The following is a 19,050-nucleotide window of genomic DNA, read 5'->3' as shown; positions in this document are numbered from 1 at the left end:
TGCGCACCTCCCCTGCTCCTGCTCTGTGCTCAGCCTGGCCTCACGGGGCTTCTTAAAGCTCACACACCCACTTCTCATGGCGGGCAGCACTGTGACTTATCGTAATTGTGCCCGTTCACACATGAGAAAACCAGGCTCAGAGAGGCTGAATTACTTGCCTGAGTCCCACAGCCCGCCGGCAGCAAAACCAGCACTGGAGCCCAACTCCAAACCTCTGATTCTAACCCCCATCTCTCGGGGCCTCTCGACCCTGCAGGACCGCTTTCCTCGCCTTAGTCTCTCTCGCTGTCTCTCTCCTTCCTCTTCCTTTTTTGCTTCCTGCTGCTCTTTAAAAAATGACCCGTGACTTTTTCTTGTTTTTTATTCTTTTCAATGCATTTTCATAACCATTGTCGTATTTGATATAGGAATGGCAGGAATTATATTCCCCATTATACAGGTGACTAGACGGAGACAGAGAAGGCCAGGTGCTTGGCCTGTGGTCCCACAGCGTGCGAGCCACAGAGCTGGGCGAGAGCGCGGGTCCTGGCTCTGCCGGATCCACGGGAACCGATTTGGTGTGGGGGGCACTGAGCTGAGCAGTCCATTTTTTCCCCTTAGGATATATGACAGCCTTGTGCAGTTTTTACTGTATTTTCCCATTTTACCAATGAGGAAACTGAGGCTTTGGAGAGTTAACAGACATGCCCAGGTTTCTTACCTGGTGAGTCGTAGGTGGGCGTTGGAACCTGGAGCCGTTTCCCGGCTGCACCATTACCAGTGCATCCTGCTGCACCCCTGGCTTGTGACGGCGAGGTCCTTCCTCACCACTGACTCCTCCTGTCCCTGTGAGAGTCGCCTCGTTAATCCCCAGAGCCCCTTGCCTTCACCAGAATCCTGAATCTGCCGGGGCAAGTTGCTCTCCCCAGTTAGAGGATTGTTGTAACTTCAGCTGGCCTCCGTGGCCTCAGGAGGATAAAAGGGGACTGAGTGATGACACCATATACCCCAGGTGGCTACAGACCTGAGTCTGCCCACCCCCTCCCTGCCCCTTCAGGGCTGTCATCAAAAGCTATCCAGCTGTGCTCCACGATGATGCCCCTGTGATTCCTGGGGTCTGTCTGGCTCGCTGTCCCCCCAGCCCCTCATATGCTGCCTGACACCTTGTTGCTGCTGACTAAATTATTTTGAGTCGATGAACAGAAGGCAGGAGGTTCCCACTACTCCTGCTGTTTCCCTGTGTCCTGTTTCAGGGAGCCTCGCGTGGGCTGTTTACACCGGGGTGGCCAACCTTCCTTGTTTGCCTGGGACTGAAGTCCCAGGGGTTCCCAGAACCGGGAGCTTTCAGTGCTAAAACCAGGATAGTCTCGGGCAAACCAGGACAGGTGGTCACCCTAGTTTTCAGTCTCACTTAAGCAAGCCAAAACCCTTTCCAGCTGAGCACGTGAGACAAGAGAACAACCCAGGGCTATGCCAGCCCATGGAAGTTTCTATTTCTTTGCATATTAACACTTGGGTCAAGGCTTCTGGGTTTACAGAAACCCATCTGAGGAAGGAGCTTTAGCGCTGTGCTCCCAGGGCTGCTCAAACTAAATCTTACTTAAAAGGGAGCCCGTAGGTGCTGCACCCAGGAGGGCTGGGCTAGGCTGCCCCATCCCACTCAGGAGGAACTGAGCCTCACGCAGTGGCGGAAGCTGCTGACTGCGGTAGGGTGAGATGGGGCAGTTAGATTTGGACGAACTTATGAAGAAGAGCTTTGACCAGGAGAACTTGGTGGGCAGCTTCCTCAGAGCAGACTAAGGCAAGGACTTGATGCTGAGTAGAAGCAGAAGTAAGAATAGTCCTTTCTCTAAATAGTGATTGGGAAACAAGACAAGGTTTAAGACCGAAGTGCTCAGCTCAGCATTACATGGAAAAGTGATTCTGGGGAGGAGTCCTCCCACTGACTCGCTTATGGACAGTATGTAGGCTCTTAGGATGGGAAGGCTGGCAGGGATCTCAAACTACAGCTACAGAGCCCCTCCATTTTACAGAGGAGGAAACTGAGGCCCCGAGAGGGGAGTACCTGGCCTGAGGTCACAGTGGGGAGGCAGAAGTAGTGCTGAAACCAGAACCCAGCTATCACCAACCTGCTGTTCTCCCCGGCACCACACCAGTTCTTCTGTTTGAGATATATTAATACAATCAGCCCATGTCTCCTGGTTTTTAGGCACCCAAGGCCCAGAGAGGTTGAGTGACTCAGGAAAGGTCACACAGCAATGCAAAGAGACCCAAGCCTTTTCTACTCTGGTCAGAGTAGCAGAAATTGAAAAAATTGATCATATTCAGTGTTGAGTATATGCGGGAAAAGATACTTTTATAGGCTTATCAGTTCTTTCAACAATTATGTTTTGAAGGGTTATTGTGTGCCCAGAGATTTAGCTGGGAACAGCCAAATGTGTCTTTGCCCCAGAGAGCTGTCTTCTACTGAAGGAGACAGATGATAAACCAGTAAACCAACACAATCATTATAAATTGTGGTCAGTTCTTTTTAGAGAAACAGGTGCTCTCATGGAGATTGAAGGGTTAGGTTACTTTAGTTAGGGTAGGTAGGTGGTACAAAGCAGAGATAAATTGGTTCTCCCTATCTGGAGAGCAGTTTATCAATATCTATCAAAATTTTAAAGACACAAACCTTGTGATCCAGCAGTTCTTCTTCTAGAAATTTGCTCTACCGAAATACTAGTATATATGTGCAAGGATTTATGTATAGGGACATTCATTGCACCATTATTTGTAGTAGAGAAAAACTAGAGCTAACCTAAATGTCCAGCATTAGGGGAGCAGTTAAATTGTCTATCCATACAGTGAAATACTCTGCAGCAACAGAGACAGAGCCGTCTGTCCCTGTGTGAAGGGATGGCCAAAAGATACTCTTCTTTAGGCAATTGTGTGTATACATTTATATATAATAGTTATGCATGTAGACAGTTATATAATGTATTTATATTGTGTTAGTTATACTGTTGCAAAAAGTTTTACAATATGTATAGTTTGATCCCACTTTTGCTTAAGAAACATAGCTGTGTGTGTGTGGTGTTTGCATGTGCATGGAACAATATACACCAGACTTTTAATGATCTGTATCTCTAAGGAGTGAGACCAGCGGTGGGAGGTGAGAGTTCTTGTTCTACTGTATCATTCCTCTTATGTATTATTTGGGTTTATTGCGTCAAGCATGTGTTACTTTTATAATTTAAGATTTTAAATTACTTTTACATTTGAAGAATAAATGCTACTTTAGCTCCACCTCTCCCCACCCCCAAAACCAAACAAAAATAAGTGGGTGAAGACTGGATCCCAGGCTCACCATGCAGTGGTCAGTGCTGGTCTCCTCTCTCCCTGCTCGTGGCACGGCCAGCACCACAGAACAGTGGGCTGGAGTCCAGCCTTACAGGCAGCTCCAGGACAGGAAGGCTGGGGATTGTGCAGGTCTCCCTCTGGCCACCCCGCAGCACACGTGTCATCTGAGGGCATCCTGGGGCTTAGGCTTTACATGCTGGACCTAAAGACCGTCCCCGGCCTTGTCTCTGAAAATCCCAAGTGACCCTGCTTTCCAGCCCCTCTTACCACCAGCCTCTCTCCTGCAGGTACTATATGAGGCCTGTCTGGCCGGCTGTGTTTTCTGGTGAAGAGCAGCTGCCCCAGGACTCCCCCAATCCCCCTTTGGTGGCCCCTGGATCCAGCGACTCCCAGACACCACCCCTCCGCCCCATCTTGAAGAAGACTGCCGGCCTGGGCTTCTGCATCATCTACCTCCTCTTCATCACCAGCCTCGTCTTCCCCGCCATCCTCAGCAACATCGAGTCCCTCAGCAAGGGCTCGGGCTCGCCGTGGAGCACCAAGTTCTTTGTCCCCCTCACCACCTTCCTCCTGTACAACTTTGCTGACCTGTGCGGCCGGCAGATCACAGCCTGGATCCAGGTGCCAGGGCCCAGGAGCAAGGTGCTCCCCGGGCTTGTGCTCCTCCGGACCTGTCTCGTCCCCCTCTTTGTGTTCTGCAACTACCAGCCCCGCCTCCACCTGCACACGGTGGTCTTCCAGTCTGACGTGTACCCGGTGCTCTTCACCTCTCTGCTGGGGCTCAGCAACGGCTACCTGAGCACCCTGGCTCTCATCTATGGGCCCAAGATCGTGCCCCGGGAGCTGGCCGAGGCCACTGGGGTGGTGATGTCCTTTTACGTGTGCCTGGGCCTGGTGCTTGGCTCGGCGTGCTCTGCCCTGCTCGTGCACCTCATCTAGGAGGGGCGATGGCTAGACCTCGGTGCTGTGCGATGCCTGGGAGCCTCAGCAAGATGGGCAGGAAGTGCCAGGAGGGCCCAGGCGGCGAGCAGGAAGGGCTGGGGTTGGGCTCTGCAGAGCACAGATCACACCCGGGCCTCGTTGCTGCCAGGGAGCTGGGACCAGTGCTGTCGCCGGGACCAGGTAGACATTCCAGATACTTTGACAGATGTCCTGAGACGTTTTGAGGACCAAAGACACCTGAATAAGACACAGTTACAAGTTACACAGAAAGCTCCTGGCCGATGGGTGCTTTCTGCCTGTTGTTATTCCCTCTTGGGGAAGGTGTTGCCAGTGTTCGGCTCTTGAGTTGTTACAGGGTGAGTGCCAAGACCGTCTACAGGCCCTTTGCCTTCTCCCAGCCTTGCTCCTTCCAGCTGATGGCAAGATGCGAGACTCCTTAGCCCTCCCTACCCGGAGGAGGTCCCCCTGGTGTGGCCAGCCCTCAGGCCTAAGACCCAAGCCTGTGCAGACCTCCACTTTCCACCAACCAGACTGGGAACCCCGGGAAGACAGGCCTTCCAGGAGCCCTTCCTTCCCTGGACATGGGCTCCAGAGGGCCTCCCTGCTGTACCCAGGACCAAGCATGTCAGGCCTGGATTTCAAACAGGGATGCTTAAAGTGGTCTATGGCCTGGGTCAGGGCAGGGTTTAGTGTCCATGTTTACAGTATGTCAAGGCCATTGGTTCAAGGGCCTAATAAATACCTGGGTATTTAATGAAAGCCTTATTGGTGGCTGTTTTAGGGTCTTGGCAGGAAACAGCATACTCAAATTGAGTAATTTAAGGATATTTGAAGAGTGGGTGTAGGAACCCTAAGGGGTTATGCATTATATCCCAGAAGTACTGGGCTGGCCAAAAAGTGCTTTCGGGTTTCTCCGTAAGACGTTGGCCAACCCAATAGTAAGGCTGCTCTACCCCAGGCCTGAAGGGAGGGACATGTCCAGCCTGCTGTGACCCACAGGAGGTGTGTTCCCTCCTCCCATCCATCCCCTCTGCGCCCCTGTGGACTGAGTCACAGCCAAGGAGCAGGCGGAAGATGGAGACTGGACTGGAGGGGCAGAGGGTGTCCAGAGGGGGCCAGTAGCCCCTTCACCTTCCTAGGTTGGTTTATTATGAACATCAGCTGAGCTCTGAAGCTTTAGTCAACAGAATTAGGTGTTGCTTTGTCCTGGTTTTTTCTGGACACAGTCGTATATTTTGTAGCTGTTGTTTCAAAAGGCAACCCCTCAGGTTCTGAGGCCTGCACACACTTGTGATTGCCTGACATGAGTAGTAATTTATATTTTTTCAGGTTCCTTGAAGGCTCCCGCAAGGCTGTTCCTTGGGGGAGCAGGCTGACATGGGAATCCGAGAGAGGAAGGAACTAGATCAGACCAGGAGTTTTCTCAAGAGCTGTGCAGGAAGCACAGAGCTTGCCCCGAGAAGTGGCAAAACGCTGAGAGCCGTGAATCAACCGCTCCTGCTCTGAAGCGCGCCGGATCCGAGATGTCCCGTGGACAGCTGATAGAGCTGGAAGCAGCCGGTAATCCACCCAGTGTCAGCAGTTGATGCTCCCCACCGACTCGGCTGGTACATGCTCCCTCTCTTTGGCCAGAGAATTGAAAAGGACACCCTTGAAAGGTTTTCTGAAACTTGATACTTGGGAAAAAAATTTTATTTTAAAAATAAATTCTCCCCTCCCCTTGCAGGAAGTTGAAATCTCCCCCTTGGTTTTTTTCCACTGACTTCAATGCTGTTGATCACTTGGGGCGTCTGTCTGGGAGGTGAGGTGACGCATCTCAACCTCAGGTATCTTATCAATGGGGAGCATGTCTGTTTTAAGGTACAACAGCGGTCTGAGCTCAGGGGTAGGGACCGCCCTGGAGCTAACAGAGGAGGAGGGCTGGGGGCCTCGCATGCTCTGTTGAAGGGGGGTAGCTTTCCCGTTAGTGAGTTGATTTGGAATCAGCGTGGAGTGAATGGGGAAGAGGGTGGCCAGCGTGATGATGCAGCGTTGAGGGGAGCTGAGGAGATGACGGGCTCGCAGTGCCAGCTGTGCTGCCGTGGCCGCTGCCGGAAGAGGGGCCGGCTGCTTGGCTGGTGGGAGGGTTATCCGGGCTTTTGCCCACTTTTCTTTGTTGCTCACTTTAGTGGGCATTTTGCAAAGGATCATTCCTTCTCAGAGAGGAAGGTAAATAAAAATACATCTCCAAGTAGAGGGGCAGACAGTGGAGTTCAGTCACCCTTGTCGCCCATTTATTGTAATAGCAGCTCATGGGGCTTGTCTGCTCTGGGTCTCAAGTCTCATGTGACCCCAGGAAGCTTGTGGAACTAGCTCACGTGTTTTGGGGCGTGAACAAAACTTGCTAAAGAGAAGGGGATTTTTCAGTGAAAGAGGTGGAGGAGAATCCCTGAGAGGTTGCCTTTGTCTGGTAGTACTCTGATTTAATCCCAAGTGGCAGCTTTTTGTGCATGCCCTTGTGTATTTCCAGGCCATACACGTCTACATTTTCCTCCTTTCATTCAACAAAGACAGCTAGAGGCAGCCAATTGACTCTTTAACTAGTGGGTTCCTACATGCATGGGGACACGAGGAGGCTTGAGCCAGGTGTGGGTATTATTAGCAAAGCCCATTCATTTTGCTGTCTTCAGCCCAGTGCTCCTGAGAACACCCGGGACCCTCTAATCAGCTTTGACGTTATGTGAGGGGGGGGTTACTGCAGGGTCCTGGCTTCTGAGACCATGGCATGCTTTACTACAGAACTTCAGATAGAAGAGAGAAAGCCAGAAGTCAGTTGAAAGATTTTATTCTACTGGAGGTTAAATTTAAAGCCCATGCTCATCTTTTTTTTTTAATTGAATTATAGTTGATTTACAATGTGTTAATTACTGCTGTATAGCAAAGTGATTCCGTTATACATATATATATATTCATTTTTTATATTCTTTTCTATTATGGTTTATCATAGAATATTGAATATAGTTCTCTGTGCTAGACAGTAGGACCTTGTTGTTTATCCATTCTAGATATAAAAGCTTACATCTGCTCACCCCAACCTCCCACTCCATCCCTCCCCCAACTGCTTCCCCTTGGCAACCACCAGTCTATTCTCAAGGTCCATGGTTCTGTTTCTGTTTCATAGATAGGTTCATTTTTTTGTTTGTTTGTTTTTGTTTTTTGCGGTACGTGGGCCTCTCACCATTGCGGCCTCTCCCGTTGCGGAGCACAGGCTCCGGATGCGCAGGCCCAGTGGCCATGGCTCACGGGCTCAGCCGCTCCACGGCACGTGGGATCCTCCCAGACCGGGACACGAACCCGTGTCCCCTGCATCGGAAGGCGGACCCCCAACCACTGCGCCACCAGGGAAGCCCATAGATAGGTTCATTTGTGTCATACTTTAGATTCCACATATAAGTGATATCATATGGTATTTGTCTTTCTCTTTCTGACTTACTTCACTTAGTATGATAATCTCTAGTTGTACCCATGTTGCTACAAATGGCATTATTTTGTGCTTTTTTATGGCTGAGTAGTATTCCATTGTATATATGTACAACATCCTCTTTTTTCTTTTTTATAAATTTATTTATTTTTGGCTGAGTTGGGTCTTCGTTGCTGCATGCAGTCTTTCTCTAGTTGGCGGTGAGCGGGGGCTACTCTTCGTTGCGGTGCATGGGCTTCTCATTGCAGTGGCCTCTCTTGTTGTGCAGTACGGGCTCTAGGCGTGTGGGCTTCAGTTGTTGTGGCGCATGGGCTCTAGAGCGCAGGCTCAGTAGTTGTGGCACACGGGCTTAGTTGCTCCGCGGCATGTGGGATCTTCCCGGACCAGGGCTCAAACCCGTGTCCCCTGCACTGGCAGGCAGATTCTTAACCACTGCGCCACCAGGGAAGTCCAGTACCACATCTTCTTTATCCATTCATCTGTCAACAGACATTTAGGTTGTTTCCGTGTCTTAGCTATTGTGAATAGTGCTGCTGTGAACATAGTGGTGCACGTATCTTTTTGGATTATAGTTTTGTCTGGATATATGCCCAGGAGTGGGATTGCTGGATCATATGGTAGTTCTATATTTAGTTTTCTGCGGAACCTCCATATTGTTTCCCACAGTGGCTGCACCAACTTACATTCCCACCAACAGTGTAGGAGGGTTTCTTTTTCTCCACACCCTCTCCAGCATTTGTGACTTGTAGACTTTTTAATGATGGCCATTCTGACTGGTGTGGGTGGTACCTCATCGTAGTTGTGATTTGCATTTCTCTGATAATTAGCGATGTTGAGCATCTTTTCAAGTGCCTATTAAGCCCAAGCTCATCTTAACCCTGTGTGCTTTCTGAATGAAAGTATCTAGTTTCTACTTTACCAACATCACTTCCTTGGTGGCAGCTTTGTCGGTGCCGGTTATGCCTGCGGTCTGAGTCACTGTTGCTCTCCACCCGTTGGCTGGGGTCAGCCCAATTTCCAATCCGGCTTTGACCCAGGCAGGATCCCACAAGGAATTTCAGCCCCACTAGCCGGCGGAGGCAGGGACTAGCCACCTGGCCACAGACCCAGAGTACTGGGCAGCCTTTCCATCAGCTGCTCAGACTCCTGGCCCAGTGCTCCCTGTGCCAGATGCTTTATCTGCATTATTCCCCCATCTGTAGCTGAACACAGTGAGGCTCAGAGAGGTTGAGTAACTTACCCAAGATCACTCAGCTACTAAGTGCCCTAGACAAGAAACCTAGGTCTTCCTGAACTCAGAGGTCCTCACCCACCCTGCCCTCATATTCCCATATTGAACCTTCATCTTCTCCTTGGTTCTGTCACCCCTGTTTCTCACTCATGGATTGCTGGAGTGTTCTTCTGAGTAGATACAGTGCCCAGAACCCTGGCCTAGTTGATCTGACTACTGCAGCTGGCCAGACCCCATACTGGACTGGGCCCCCATGGATGCAGACCCTGGGCCACGTCAGGCTCACCACTCTGACCACTCCTTGTCAGGCACGGCATCTTGGGCTGCTTCCAGGCCTGCTCTGTCCAGTCCATTTCAGTCCCCAGCCCCTGCCCTCCTGGTCCCATGTCCCCATCTCCCCCACGCCAGCCCCTGGTGCTGAGGTCACCCCAGCGTGACTGCTGCTGATGGACCCACCAGGCACTGGCTGTGTGAGTTACGAAGCCACCCTGAGCCAGTTTCCTCATCTGCAAAGTGGGTGGTAAGTCCAGGAGTTGTGACTACCCGCGGTGCCAATGAACTACCCCAGGCAAACCTCATGGCCAGGCAGAGCTGCATCAGCTCACAGCGTTTGTAACAAGGTGACTTGAGGGCACAGTGCAAACCCTCTGCTCCCGCCCAGGAGCTGGCCATGCGGGAGTTAGAAAGGCAGCATCAGCCTGAGAGGACAACCTCAACGTCAGGCTGCTGTGGACTTGACTCCAAAGGAGAGCAATGATGACGGCCGTGCTCTGTGCCCCACAAGAGTCCAGTCAGCTGACCCTGTGCACCCCACTGAGAACAGTTCCTGCCCTTGACTGCAAGTTAAAGGGAGATCGGGGTCTGCAGCTTGGGATGGGGGAGTCAGTCATAGCTTCTGATGCCCGGCAGAGGCTGGGATTCTGGTTCTGCCGCCTCCTAGCTGGGTCACATTGGCCCAGTCTCGCTGACACCTTCTCACATCTAAAATGAAAAGTCTCTCAAGGCTGTTGGAAGGATTAAATATGCCCCAGTATTGTAGGTCAGAGTAGCTAGCATATAGCAGATCCTCAACAAATGTGTTTTCTTCACACTCTTTGCTGCTGCCTGGACAGTCTGTTGCGATGCCCAATGCCTCCCCCATGGCGGGCACCCTGTACCCAGTGCTCAGTGCCCACCCTTTGTCTGGTCCCCAGGCCCAGCATTTGTCTGGGCCAGCACCTCCAATTCTGATGCCTGCTGTTTGATGCCCAGGCCCCTGCCTGGGTCCTGCCTGACCTGGGGCAGGCAGTGTGCACGAGGCAGAAAGCTGGAAATCCAAGACCCCAGACCAAGCTCTGCCCCTCGCTCTGATCTCTGGGCAAAAGCCACTTCACTTTTTTCTAAGCCTCAGCTGGAAAAAATAGACACCCCAACACTTACCCTGCCTTCCTCGTGGACATGTGGCCAGGTACCCAGATGCCCTTTAGAAAGGGCCATCTGGTTGTGTCCAAAATGGTTCCGAGAGTCTGCGCCCTGGAGCCAGGACTGTCTAGGTTTGAGCCCGCACCACTTCCTAGCTGCACGACCACGGGAAAGTTCAACCTGACTCTGGTCTCGCAAAGACAACGGCGGTGATTGTAGTCCCGGCCTCGCGTCTGGTGGTTGTATACACTGGATGGTAACCAGGAATGCGTATAAAACATTTAGAGTTGAGCCTGGTGCATAATCAGTGCTAATCACCTCCTCCTAGAAGGCTGTGTCTTCAGACCTTTCCTGTTTACCTGACGCTACACTGTCAGTACTAACCCACTGCCCTCGTTTCTCTTCCTCACTGGATGCTGGGCTGGCCTCCGCATCCCAGCTCCTGGCCCCTCCCCTGCACCAAGTGCTGCCCGTAGTTGGGGCCAATAGTCTGCTTGGAGGAGCTTCCCCAGGAATGTGGCTTTATGGTGCTGCTCACCCAGTGATGTTTTTAAAAAGGGAAAAAGAAGAGAAAGGGAAGGGAGGAAGGGAGGAGGAAGGAAGAGAAAGGAGGAGATGAGGATGGGCTGGGAGTCTGGGGTCTGCTCTCGGATGCAGGCAGGTTTGTGAATGAGAGTAAGAGGGCATCATTTAATTCTCTTAAGTGCAGAGTTCTGGGAAGATTCCAGCTGTGTCCACTGGCTCTGTCTGGACAGTACAGATGCTCTTTTCCTTTTCTCATCGCCTGCTTGTTTCACCTGCCCACCATTTTGGTGGAGGCAGCTGGAAAGGCATTTCTGGCCCATGGGATGACACTCTGCTTTGTTATCCGCAGGCGGGGTGTGGTGCCTTTAACCTTGGAAGAGCACTGGTCGGATAAGGTGTTTCTCTGCTGGGTGATGTCACAGACCACCGCTCTAAGGGAGACTCTGTGAGGCACTGGCCTGGCTGAGAGCCTCTGAGCAGGCCTGGCTTCTGTAGCAGGGCAGGGCGCGGCCTGCATCACAGTAAAGGAGGTGCTGATTACTGAGCACCTACAATGGCTAGGCTGTGCCATGTATAACAACCCTGCCAGGTGGGGCTGGCATCCCATTTCACAGAGAGGGAAACTGGGACTCAGAGGGGTTAAGTCGGCGAGAGGCTGAATTGGAATTCAGACCAGGGCGGTGAGACTCTGAAGCCTGTCTCCTCTCCTCTCCACTCCGCTGCCTTAGAAGAGTGAGAGGGCACTGGCAATTTAAATGGTTTGCAGATCTGAGGAGCCCCGGGCCACATGCTGGGTGGGCGGAATGGGGTTCCAGGAGGCTGGATTAAGCTGTCCAGTGTGAGTGACAACAGGCACCCAGCCTGCCCTCCGTGCCTCTGTGGGATTTGGTGCGGAGTCACTGGTCTTCAGTAACCAAGGCTACAGTCTTCATGGGCGCTTGAACCACGAGCTCACCAAGCTGAAGGCAAGGTTTACAGAGGTGTGATAGAGGCAGGAGCCTCACTGTGTGGACCTGACATGTCAGACGCCTTGCGTGTATCCGCTCCAGGGTACCAAGGAACCAGGGGGCCCATCTTCCCAGACACAGAGCAACGTGTGGCGTCCTGGGATCACCACACCTCCTATCCCTGACTTAAACACACACCCAGAGCTGGGAGGGGCCCTGCGGTCACCGAGTCCACACCCTGCCTCTTGGCAGGGCGATACTTGGGTTGCTCTAGACGGGCTGGCACCAGGCCTGTGCTGCCCTGCAGATTCTTCCAGATGGAGTCCCGGAGCCCCAAGGAGACTGAGCATCCTCAGTCCCGCTCTTATTCTGGAAACAGCCTCATGTTCCCAGCACACCTCTCACACACTTCACTCTGGACAGAAGAAGGACATGGGATCTTTTCCCCAGCAGTCTCACCCGACAGCATCCATCCCTGCTGCTCTGGTCCCAGTCGTGCTCTCTGGAGTTTAATGAGGGCGGAATGTCTAATGCGCCTAGACTTCTAAGTCCTTCCTACTTCCTTCTAAGGCTCTTACCCAGGTCTCGACTGGAGACCTCTGGATGGAATGCGAGGCTCACGGAACCCTGAGATCATATTCGGAAGTTGGCGTGCTTGCCGTGGACTAAGGAGCCATAGCTTCCATCACTTGTCAAAGGGGCCATGTTCCAAGGCTTCAGAGCCCCTGGGTGCCTGGCTACAATGACCTGTCCCATCTGATGGTGTCCCTGTACTGGGCACAGTGCTGAAGGGCAGGACTCTGGAGCCAGGCTGCCTGACTTTGAATCATGACTCTATCTCTTATTGGTGATTTTGGGCAGGTTTCGTAACCTCTCTCAGTTTCCTTATCTATAAAACAGGGTACCTGCCCTCATGGGGTTGTTGTGAAGATTAAATGAGTTAATCCACATAAAGTTCTTCATCTGTGCTAAAGTATTCCTTCTCCCCATCACCCTGTGAAGTCAAGTCAAGGGTGATCCTCACCCCTCTTCTGATGAAGAACAGTGGAGACTGTAACTGAGGAACAGAGCCTCTGCCTGCAAATGCCTCAGGTCCCGCCGGCTAGCCAGTGAGGTCACTGCAGAGAGGAAGTTGGCCTGTGACGCTCTCAGGGGTGGGAGGGCTCCATTTAGGGAAGCTGGGAAATAAACTGGATCTGCCAACAGTTTCAGTCACAGGACACAGGAGGCTGGAGGGGGCTTTAGGTATGAGTCAGAAGCCACACAGCCGAATGGGCCTGACACCCTGGCCTGTGAGCAGTTCCATGATGGCCTCCTTGAGGCCACCCTATCTAATCTGATTTCCAGAGAAACAAGAGCCACGGTTTATCCAGCACTATGAGCCGAGCATGTTAACACGTGATCTTAATCCATTCAATCCCACTATGAGGAAGTAGTATTATCCCCAATTTATCAGTGCCAAAACTAAGATTCAGACATAGCTGCTAAGTGGCAGAACCGCGATTCAAAGCCAGGTCTGTCTGACTCCAGGACTCCAGCTCCTAAAGATTTTGACAGCAGCAATTCGCATCAGAATCGCCAGAGCACTTGAGAGACTGCAGACTGCTGCACCGGCCTGCAGGGATTCCCATTTCACAGGTCTGGGGTGGGGCACGAGAAGGCGCATTTTTTAACAAGTTCCCAGGTGGTGCTGATGCTGCCGGTCTAGGAACCCCACTTGGAGAACCAAAGGTGCTGGACCACCAGAGACGGATGAGGGGCTGTCAGGAGCTGATGACCTGGCCTGAGCAAAGAGAGAGCAAGGGCTCTGTCTGCTCCCGTTCCAGTCGGGGGCTCAGAACTGGAAGGTCTTTAAAGTAGCAAATGCACTGTGGATGCTCGCACATCGTTCCTTAAGCTGATCACGGATCGGGGCAGAGACTGTTTAAGTGCCAAGCTCATCTTCTCCACCAGCCCCCAAGGTTGGCGCCCCGTGGCTTTACTCCTCAGTTGCATCTTTCCCACCTGCTCCCTTCACCATCAGTATTCAGGAGGGAGGAGGGAGTGAGAAAGGGTAGGGCCTGAGGGCTGAGTCAGCCCCAGCCCACTGCTTGGAGTTGCAAGTCGGGGGGGTGCAGGGCCGCCTCCTGCTAGGGGTGCGGTCACGCCTCCTACCTGTTCTCGGGCACCCATTAGCTGCTGAGGTGGTATTAACTGTTTTTCATTTTGCTGAGTCTTTGCTGAGACTCAAAAAGGGAAATGAGCCATTACCAGACAGCAGCCCTTTTTGAAACAGAAACTGAATTGACTGCATTTTCTAATAACATTTTGTGAGCTAAGAACGCAGAAGTCTGGCCTTGCTTTATCAAAGTCGTCTTTCAGAAGTAGTTGTCTCTGGCTCGCCTTCTGCTCACACAGTTCTGTGAGAAGGGGTGGGAAGGGTCATATGCCAAAATGTGCCAGCCTGTTAGTGCCACACCAGCTGGTATTTAATGGCTGATCCATAGCCTATTGTGAGGATGTCAGGAAATTCCCCTCTCCTTGTTTTTGCTGCTCCAGACCTTTGGGCTCTGCCCTGACGGGTAAGGACTAACCAGCTCAGTTCTTGAAATAGAGAGCCAGTGTGCAGAGCTCACAATCAGGGGACTTTGGGCAAGTCACTAACCTCCCTGAGCCTTGGTGTGCTTACCTGCAAAATGGGGATATTAATCTTGCATATCTCAAAATCCTGATCAGGGCAGAGTGCCCTGTAAACTGCAAAGGGTATACAAGATATTAGCTCTTGTTATTATTAAACTACCTGTAGGTCCATTTGTAACCCCATTCCATGGGGCAAGGAATCTGCAGATCTAAGGGGACATGACAGCCTGGAGGTCACACCTCTTCCCCCTTCTGGACCATCCTCTGGGTACCCAGGATCCCTTGCCTAAATGGGCTCAAACTGCAACCAGGACCTGGGCAGGCTCTTTCCTAGGTCCATCCCCCCATGGGCAGACTGCTCGAGGAACTTCTAGATTCAAGGGATGGCTGTGTGCAAGTGGTACTGAGTTGGGACATACGGGTTGGGGTAGCCACATTGTGCATAGGAGACTTCTCCAGGTGTGGGACAGAGCCATCACATTCCAGTCAGAGAATTCCAGATTCAAACCTTCTGGGTTGTTATAACGATGTATGTGTCAAGGTAGGAGGGAGAATATATTGTATTTAAGTTTGCTACCTGATTTATAACTAACGTATTGAGACACATGGTATATGGGCCTCCATTGGTAGTCTTGCCCCGGGCCCACAGATGTTCCTTTTTATTACTAGAAGTTTGAATTCCACTTCCTTTGAGCCAGGTCAACCTCTTATTTTCCTCATTGAGTCTATCCTCCTATTTCCTCTTCTCTGTCTTTCTAAATATTCAAAGCCGTGCCTTATTAGAAATGTAGCCAGGACTAGTAGAAATTCGTCGAGATTCCAGGGGCTCCCTTTCTTCTCTTCCTTAAACCATTTCTCACCCCCTAGAGACATACAGGACAAACCGTGGGCAGGAACATGAGTCCCCTCGTCGATGGCTGGCCTCCTTTTTGTCTCCTAAGCAGTATCTAGACAGTGGGTGTCTGTACCACTTCAGGGTATGAAGATAGAGCTCCATGCCTCTGCCACTATGGTAACCCCTAAACCATGGGGACTAGACGATTCTAAAAAAAGCCATGGGCTCCATCCTGGGGGTGGGGGAGGCCCAAGAAGCCTAGAATTTTGTACAAGGAGCAACTATAGGAAGAGGGGTCCTGCCTGGTCCTCCTCCATCTCCATCCTGGAAGGGTGCAGGTCCTCAGGTGACAGAAGGGGCGAAAGTTGGCTGCTGAGAGGTAGCAGCCGACAACTGCACGCCATGAGTTGAGGCCCCATCAGGTTCCCCTACCTCTTCCTTGGCTTGCTGTTGCTGGTGTCATTATCCACATTTTGCTCCATATAAAACCCTTTCCCAATGTCCCCTTTTCCTATTCAGATACCCTTTGGCAATGCAGAGACTCTGATGCGGAAGTAGTTGGTTGCTCTGACAGGAAGAGTTGCTCTTTCCCCCTTGCCCTCTGTGGTCCTGGGAAGATGCAGACAGTAGTCAGACAGCCTTTGGTGCACATCAACTTCTGCTGAACGGCTGTTTATCTCACCTGTGCCTGAGATGGCATATGTAGAGAAGGAAGGGCAAGGGGAGACAAGGCTTGCAGTGGACCCGCTAGGGGCTATCTCCCGCTCCCCACCTGCCCCACAGACCCTGAGAGAATCAGCCCAAATGCTGGCTATTAGACAACTCCAGGACTCCACTGTTTTTCCAAGTGTTGAGAGTGAACTATTGGTACTGTGCTGGGTGAATTTAGGTGCCATCCAGCAGAGCATTCAACAACACAGAATCTCAGCACGGGGAAGTTCTTCCCTTTTCAGTTCTTTCAATCCTAATTATCCATAGGAGGAACTTTCAGTTTAATTTGTGAGTATCTTCAACACCTCGCTAAAACTTGCTCTTCTTCCTTTTTTTTTTGCGGTATGCGGGCCTCTCACTGTTGTGACCTCTCCCGTTGCGGAGCACAGGCTCCGGACGCACAGGCTCAGCGGCTATGGCTCACGGGCCCAGCCGCTCCACGGCATGTGGGATCCTCCCGGACCGGGGCACGAACCCGTGTCCCCTGCATTGGCAGGCGGACTCTCAACCACTGCGCCACCAGGGAAGCCCTCTTCTTCCTTTTTAACAAAATGAGATCAGGCCTCAGTTCAAGGTCTTGCCCACTAGAATTGAGAACAATGGTTTGTTTTTATTTGTATTTCTACTTAGAGCTTCGTACCTTCTATTTATGACAGGTGATTATTGGTTTTCCAGTGAAGTAAAGATACACAGTTTGCTTTTTAAAGTAAATTTAAATAAAGCAGCTGAGTTAACGAGTATCAGATTTAAAAGATACAGGTAGTATTTGGATATGGCAAACATCATTCAATTTTATTATTTTAAAGGCAGGGAAATTGAGACCCAGGCAGGAGTCCCCAGAACCCAGGATGGGTAAGTGTCTCTAACATTTAGGAAGAACACGGACATCTATCTTCCCTGAAAACCATAGACTGTGTTCTGCTTGAAGGTCACAGCCTAGGTAAGGCCCCCTTCTAAGTTCAGGCTCGCGTTAACTCCTTTCATGGGTGGTGTTTTCACTACTTCCATTTTAGCCAATAAAAGTGAGAACTTCTGAAGTTACTGATTGTCCCTTTGAAACTCAGGGCACAAACCTGGCCATTTTCAGAGACAAAGGGCTTCATCCCTGTAGCTAGCAGTGACTGGTAGGGAGGAGAGGAATGAGATAAAAATAGAAGTGGAGAGAAGTGTTAAGTAGAAAGTAAAAGACACAGCAGCTTCAGCATTTTTAAGGACCTGAAACTCTGGAGTGGGGCAGCTACATCTCCCAGACTGTCCCTGTCCTAAGTGGACAAAGCAATATGTCTCTGACAAAGCTCTGGCCAAAGTCACCCTTTCATGCCAATATGACTGTTATTACTTGTTACCATGACTGTGATGATTTGACCACTAACCTTGCTTGAGCACTTAGTAGGTGTCTGGCACTTGGCTAAGATGTGACATCCATCCTCACAAGAAGCCTTTAAGTTAAAACCTTGGCCTCTGGAGCTGCACTCTGGGTTGGAAAACTGGCCTCTTGGAGCTGTGTGACTTAAGGCAAATTAAATCTCTCTCTGAGCCTCAATTTCCTCATCTCTCTAAAATAGGCATAGTAATATACCTCTCAGGATCAGAATGGTTCTATAATAGTATGCTTATCAAGGGTAGAAAGTAAGCAGTTATTAACAATGTCACATTATTAATCACTATTGATACTAGCACCAGGAAGACAAAGCTTCTGATAGTCATTCTACCCAAGGTCACAGAGCTGAACCATGTTGGCTAAATTGGTGGGATAAGTCCAGGAGTGTTTGGGCCTCCGGGCTTCAGGGCCCAGAGCTGGGGTGGCATGGCAGGGGCTACTGGACAGGGGCCCAAGCCGCCCGGTGGGTGCTCCAAGCGGCCTCCAGGACCCAGACCCATTTTCTGAGGCTCGGACTGGCCGGAGACTCACACTGCTGTTATCTGCCAGGCGGGATGCGGCGGATCCTCAGCCCCGCGAGGCCGTCTCGCCTAGCGACAAGTAGCGATGACCGGCCAGCTGCTCTCACCTCGGCTGGGAACCAATCCCATGCCAACCCTTGAAGCACAGGCCCAAGCGCGCCTTCCGGGAGCCGCGGGGCACGCCGGGAGCCGGTCCGCGCAGCCAATCCCCGCGCGCGCGGGGGGGTGGGGGGGCAGGCGGCAGTTGCCCGGCAACGGTGGGGGCGCCCAGGCGAAGGCGCGAGGCCTGTAAGGCTGGGCGGGCAAGTGTGGAAGCCGGAGAGGTAGGTGACCTGCAGGTCCCAGAGGAGTCTGCTTTTCCAGTCCCCAGTTCCTTCCCTCCTACCTGGACTTGAAGGAAAGAGATTATCAAGACAAATGATAAGAAGCAAGAATAAACCGTGGGAACTAATAAAAAGATATTCATATTGATTGATCACGTACTGTGGGCCTGGCTCTTTACCGGGATTATTTCATTTGATCCTCATTTGATCTTGCAGGGAAAGTACGATTTCTGGCCTCATTTTGTAAATGGTTAACCGGAGGTTTAGACAGATTAGGCACCTTGCCCAAAGTAACTCAGCTAGAGAGTAGCAAAGCTGGAATTTGAACGGGTGGTCCTGAACCCAGGTGGTCTGTGTTCTTATTGAGTCAAGCAGTGGACACCCATTTCAATTCAGCAACAGAAGCTGCTATAGGCCTACCTGCAGGGGTCAATCCAGGCTTTCTGGGTCCTGAAGCTTAGACAATTGGGGGGCCCTCTTTAGGAAAAAGAATAACAAATTGCAAATATAAAATCAGGTAGAAAAGAAACTTGTTTAGAATGTAAACAAAACACAACAGAACACTGGCTAATTTTACAAAAACACCTGACCATGTGAGTGTGTTGCTAGGGCCCTACACAAAGGCATCCTTGGCCCTTAGCTCCCACTGAAGTCCTTTATTCAGACGTCAAACTACCTTGCAGGCTTCTCTGCCCTTTCCCTGACTACCCTGCATCCCAGCCATGGGCCCTCCGTTGGCTGGGCCCTGGCGATGGGGTTTAGTAGGGCTTTTCTGGCTGTGGCAGCAAGCTTGGCCTGCCCAGTGAGCAAGCTGAAGTGCTAGAGAGTTAACG

General features: G+C 51.3%; 2 protein-coding genes across 3 annotated transcripts in view; both read left to right on the top strand.

Annotated features, from left to right (window-relative positions):
- SLC29A3 (solute carrier family 29 member 3) overlaps nucleotides 1-6,060 on the top strand; it is a gene marked incomplete at its 5' end in the record, with an annotated part of 41,671 nt that extends 35,611 nt beyond the window's left edge. For both annotated transcript variants that reach the window (XM_079900969.1, XM_079900968.1), the window contains one exon: nucleotides 3,609-6,060. In XM_079900969.1, the coding sequence (XP_079757095.1) occupies nucleotides 3,609-4,260 (652 nt within the window). In that variant the 3' untranslated portion in view covers nucleotides 4,261-6,060. The remainder of the gene's footprint in view (nucleotides 1-3,608) is intronic.
- LOC307175649 (cadherin-23-like) overlaps nucleotides 5,732-19,050 on the top strand; it is a 240,463-nt gene continuing 227,144 nt past the window's right edge. The window contains exon 1 of the mRNA XM_079900970.1: nucleotides 5,732-5,823. Coding sequence (XP_079757096.1) covers nucleotides 5,787-5,823 — 37 coding nt within the window. The 5' untranslated portion in view covers nucleotides 5,732-5,786. The remainder of the gene's footprint in view (nucleotides 5,824-19,050) is intronic.

The sequence above is a fragment of the Stenella coeruleoalba genome (genome assembly GCF_951394435.1).
Source record: "Stenella coeruleoalba genome assembly, chromosome: 16".
NCBI classification, from domain to species: Eukaryota; Metazoa; Chordata; class Mammalia; order Artiodactyla; family Delphinidae; genus Stenella; species Stenella coeruleoalba.
This window is presented reverse-complemented; position numbering and strand designations above follow the sequence as displayed.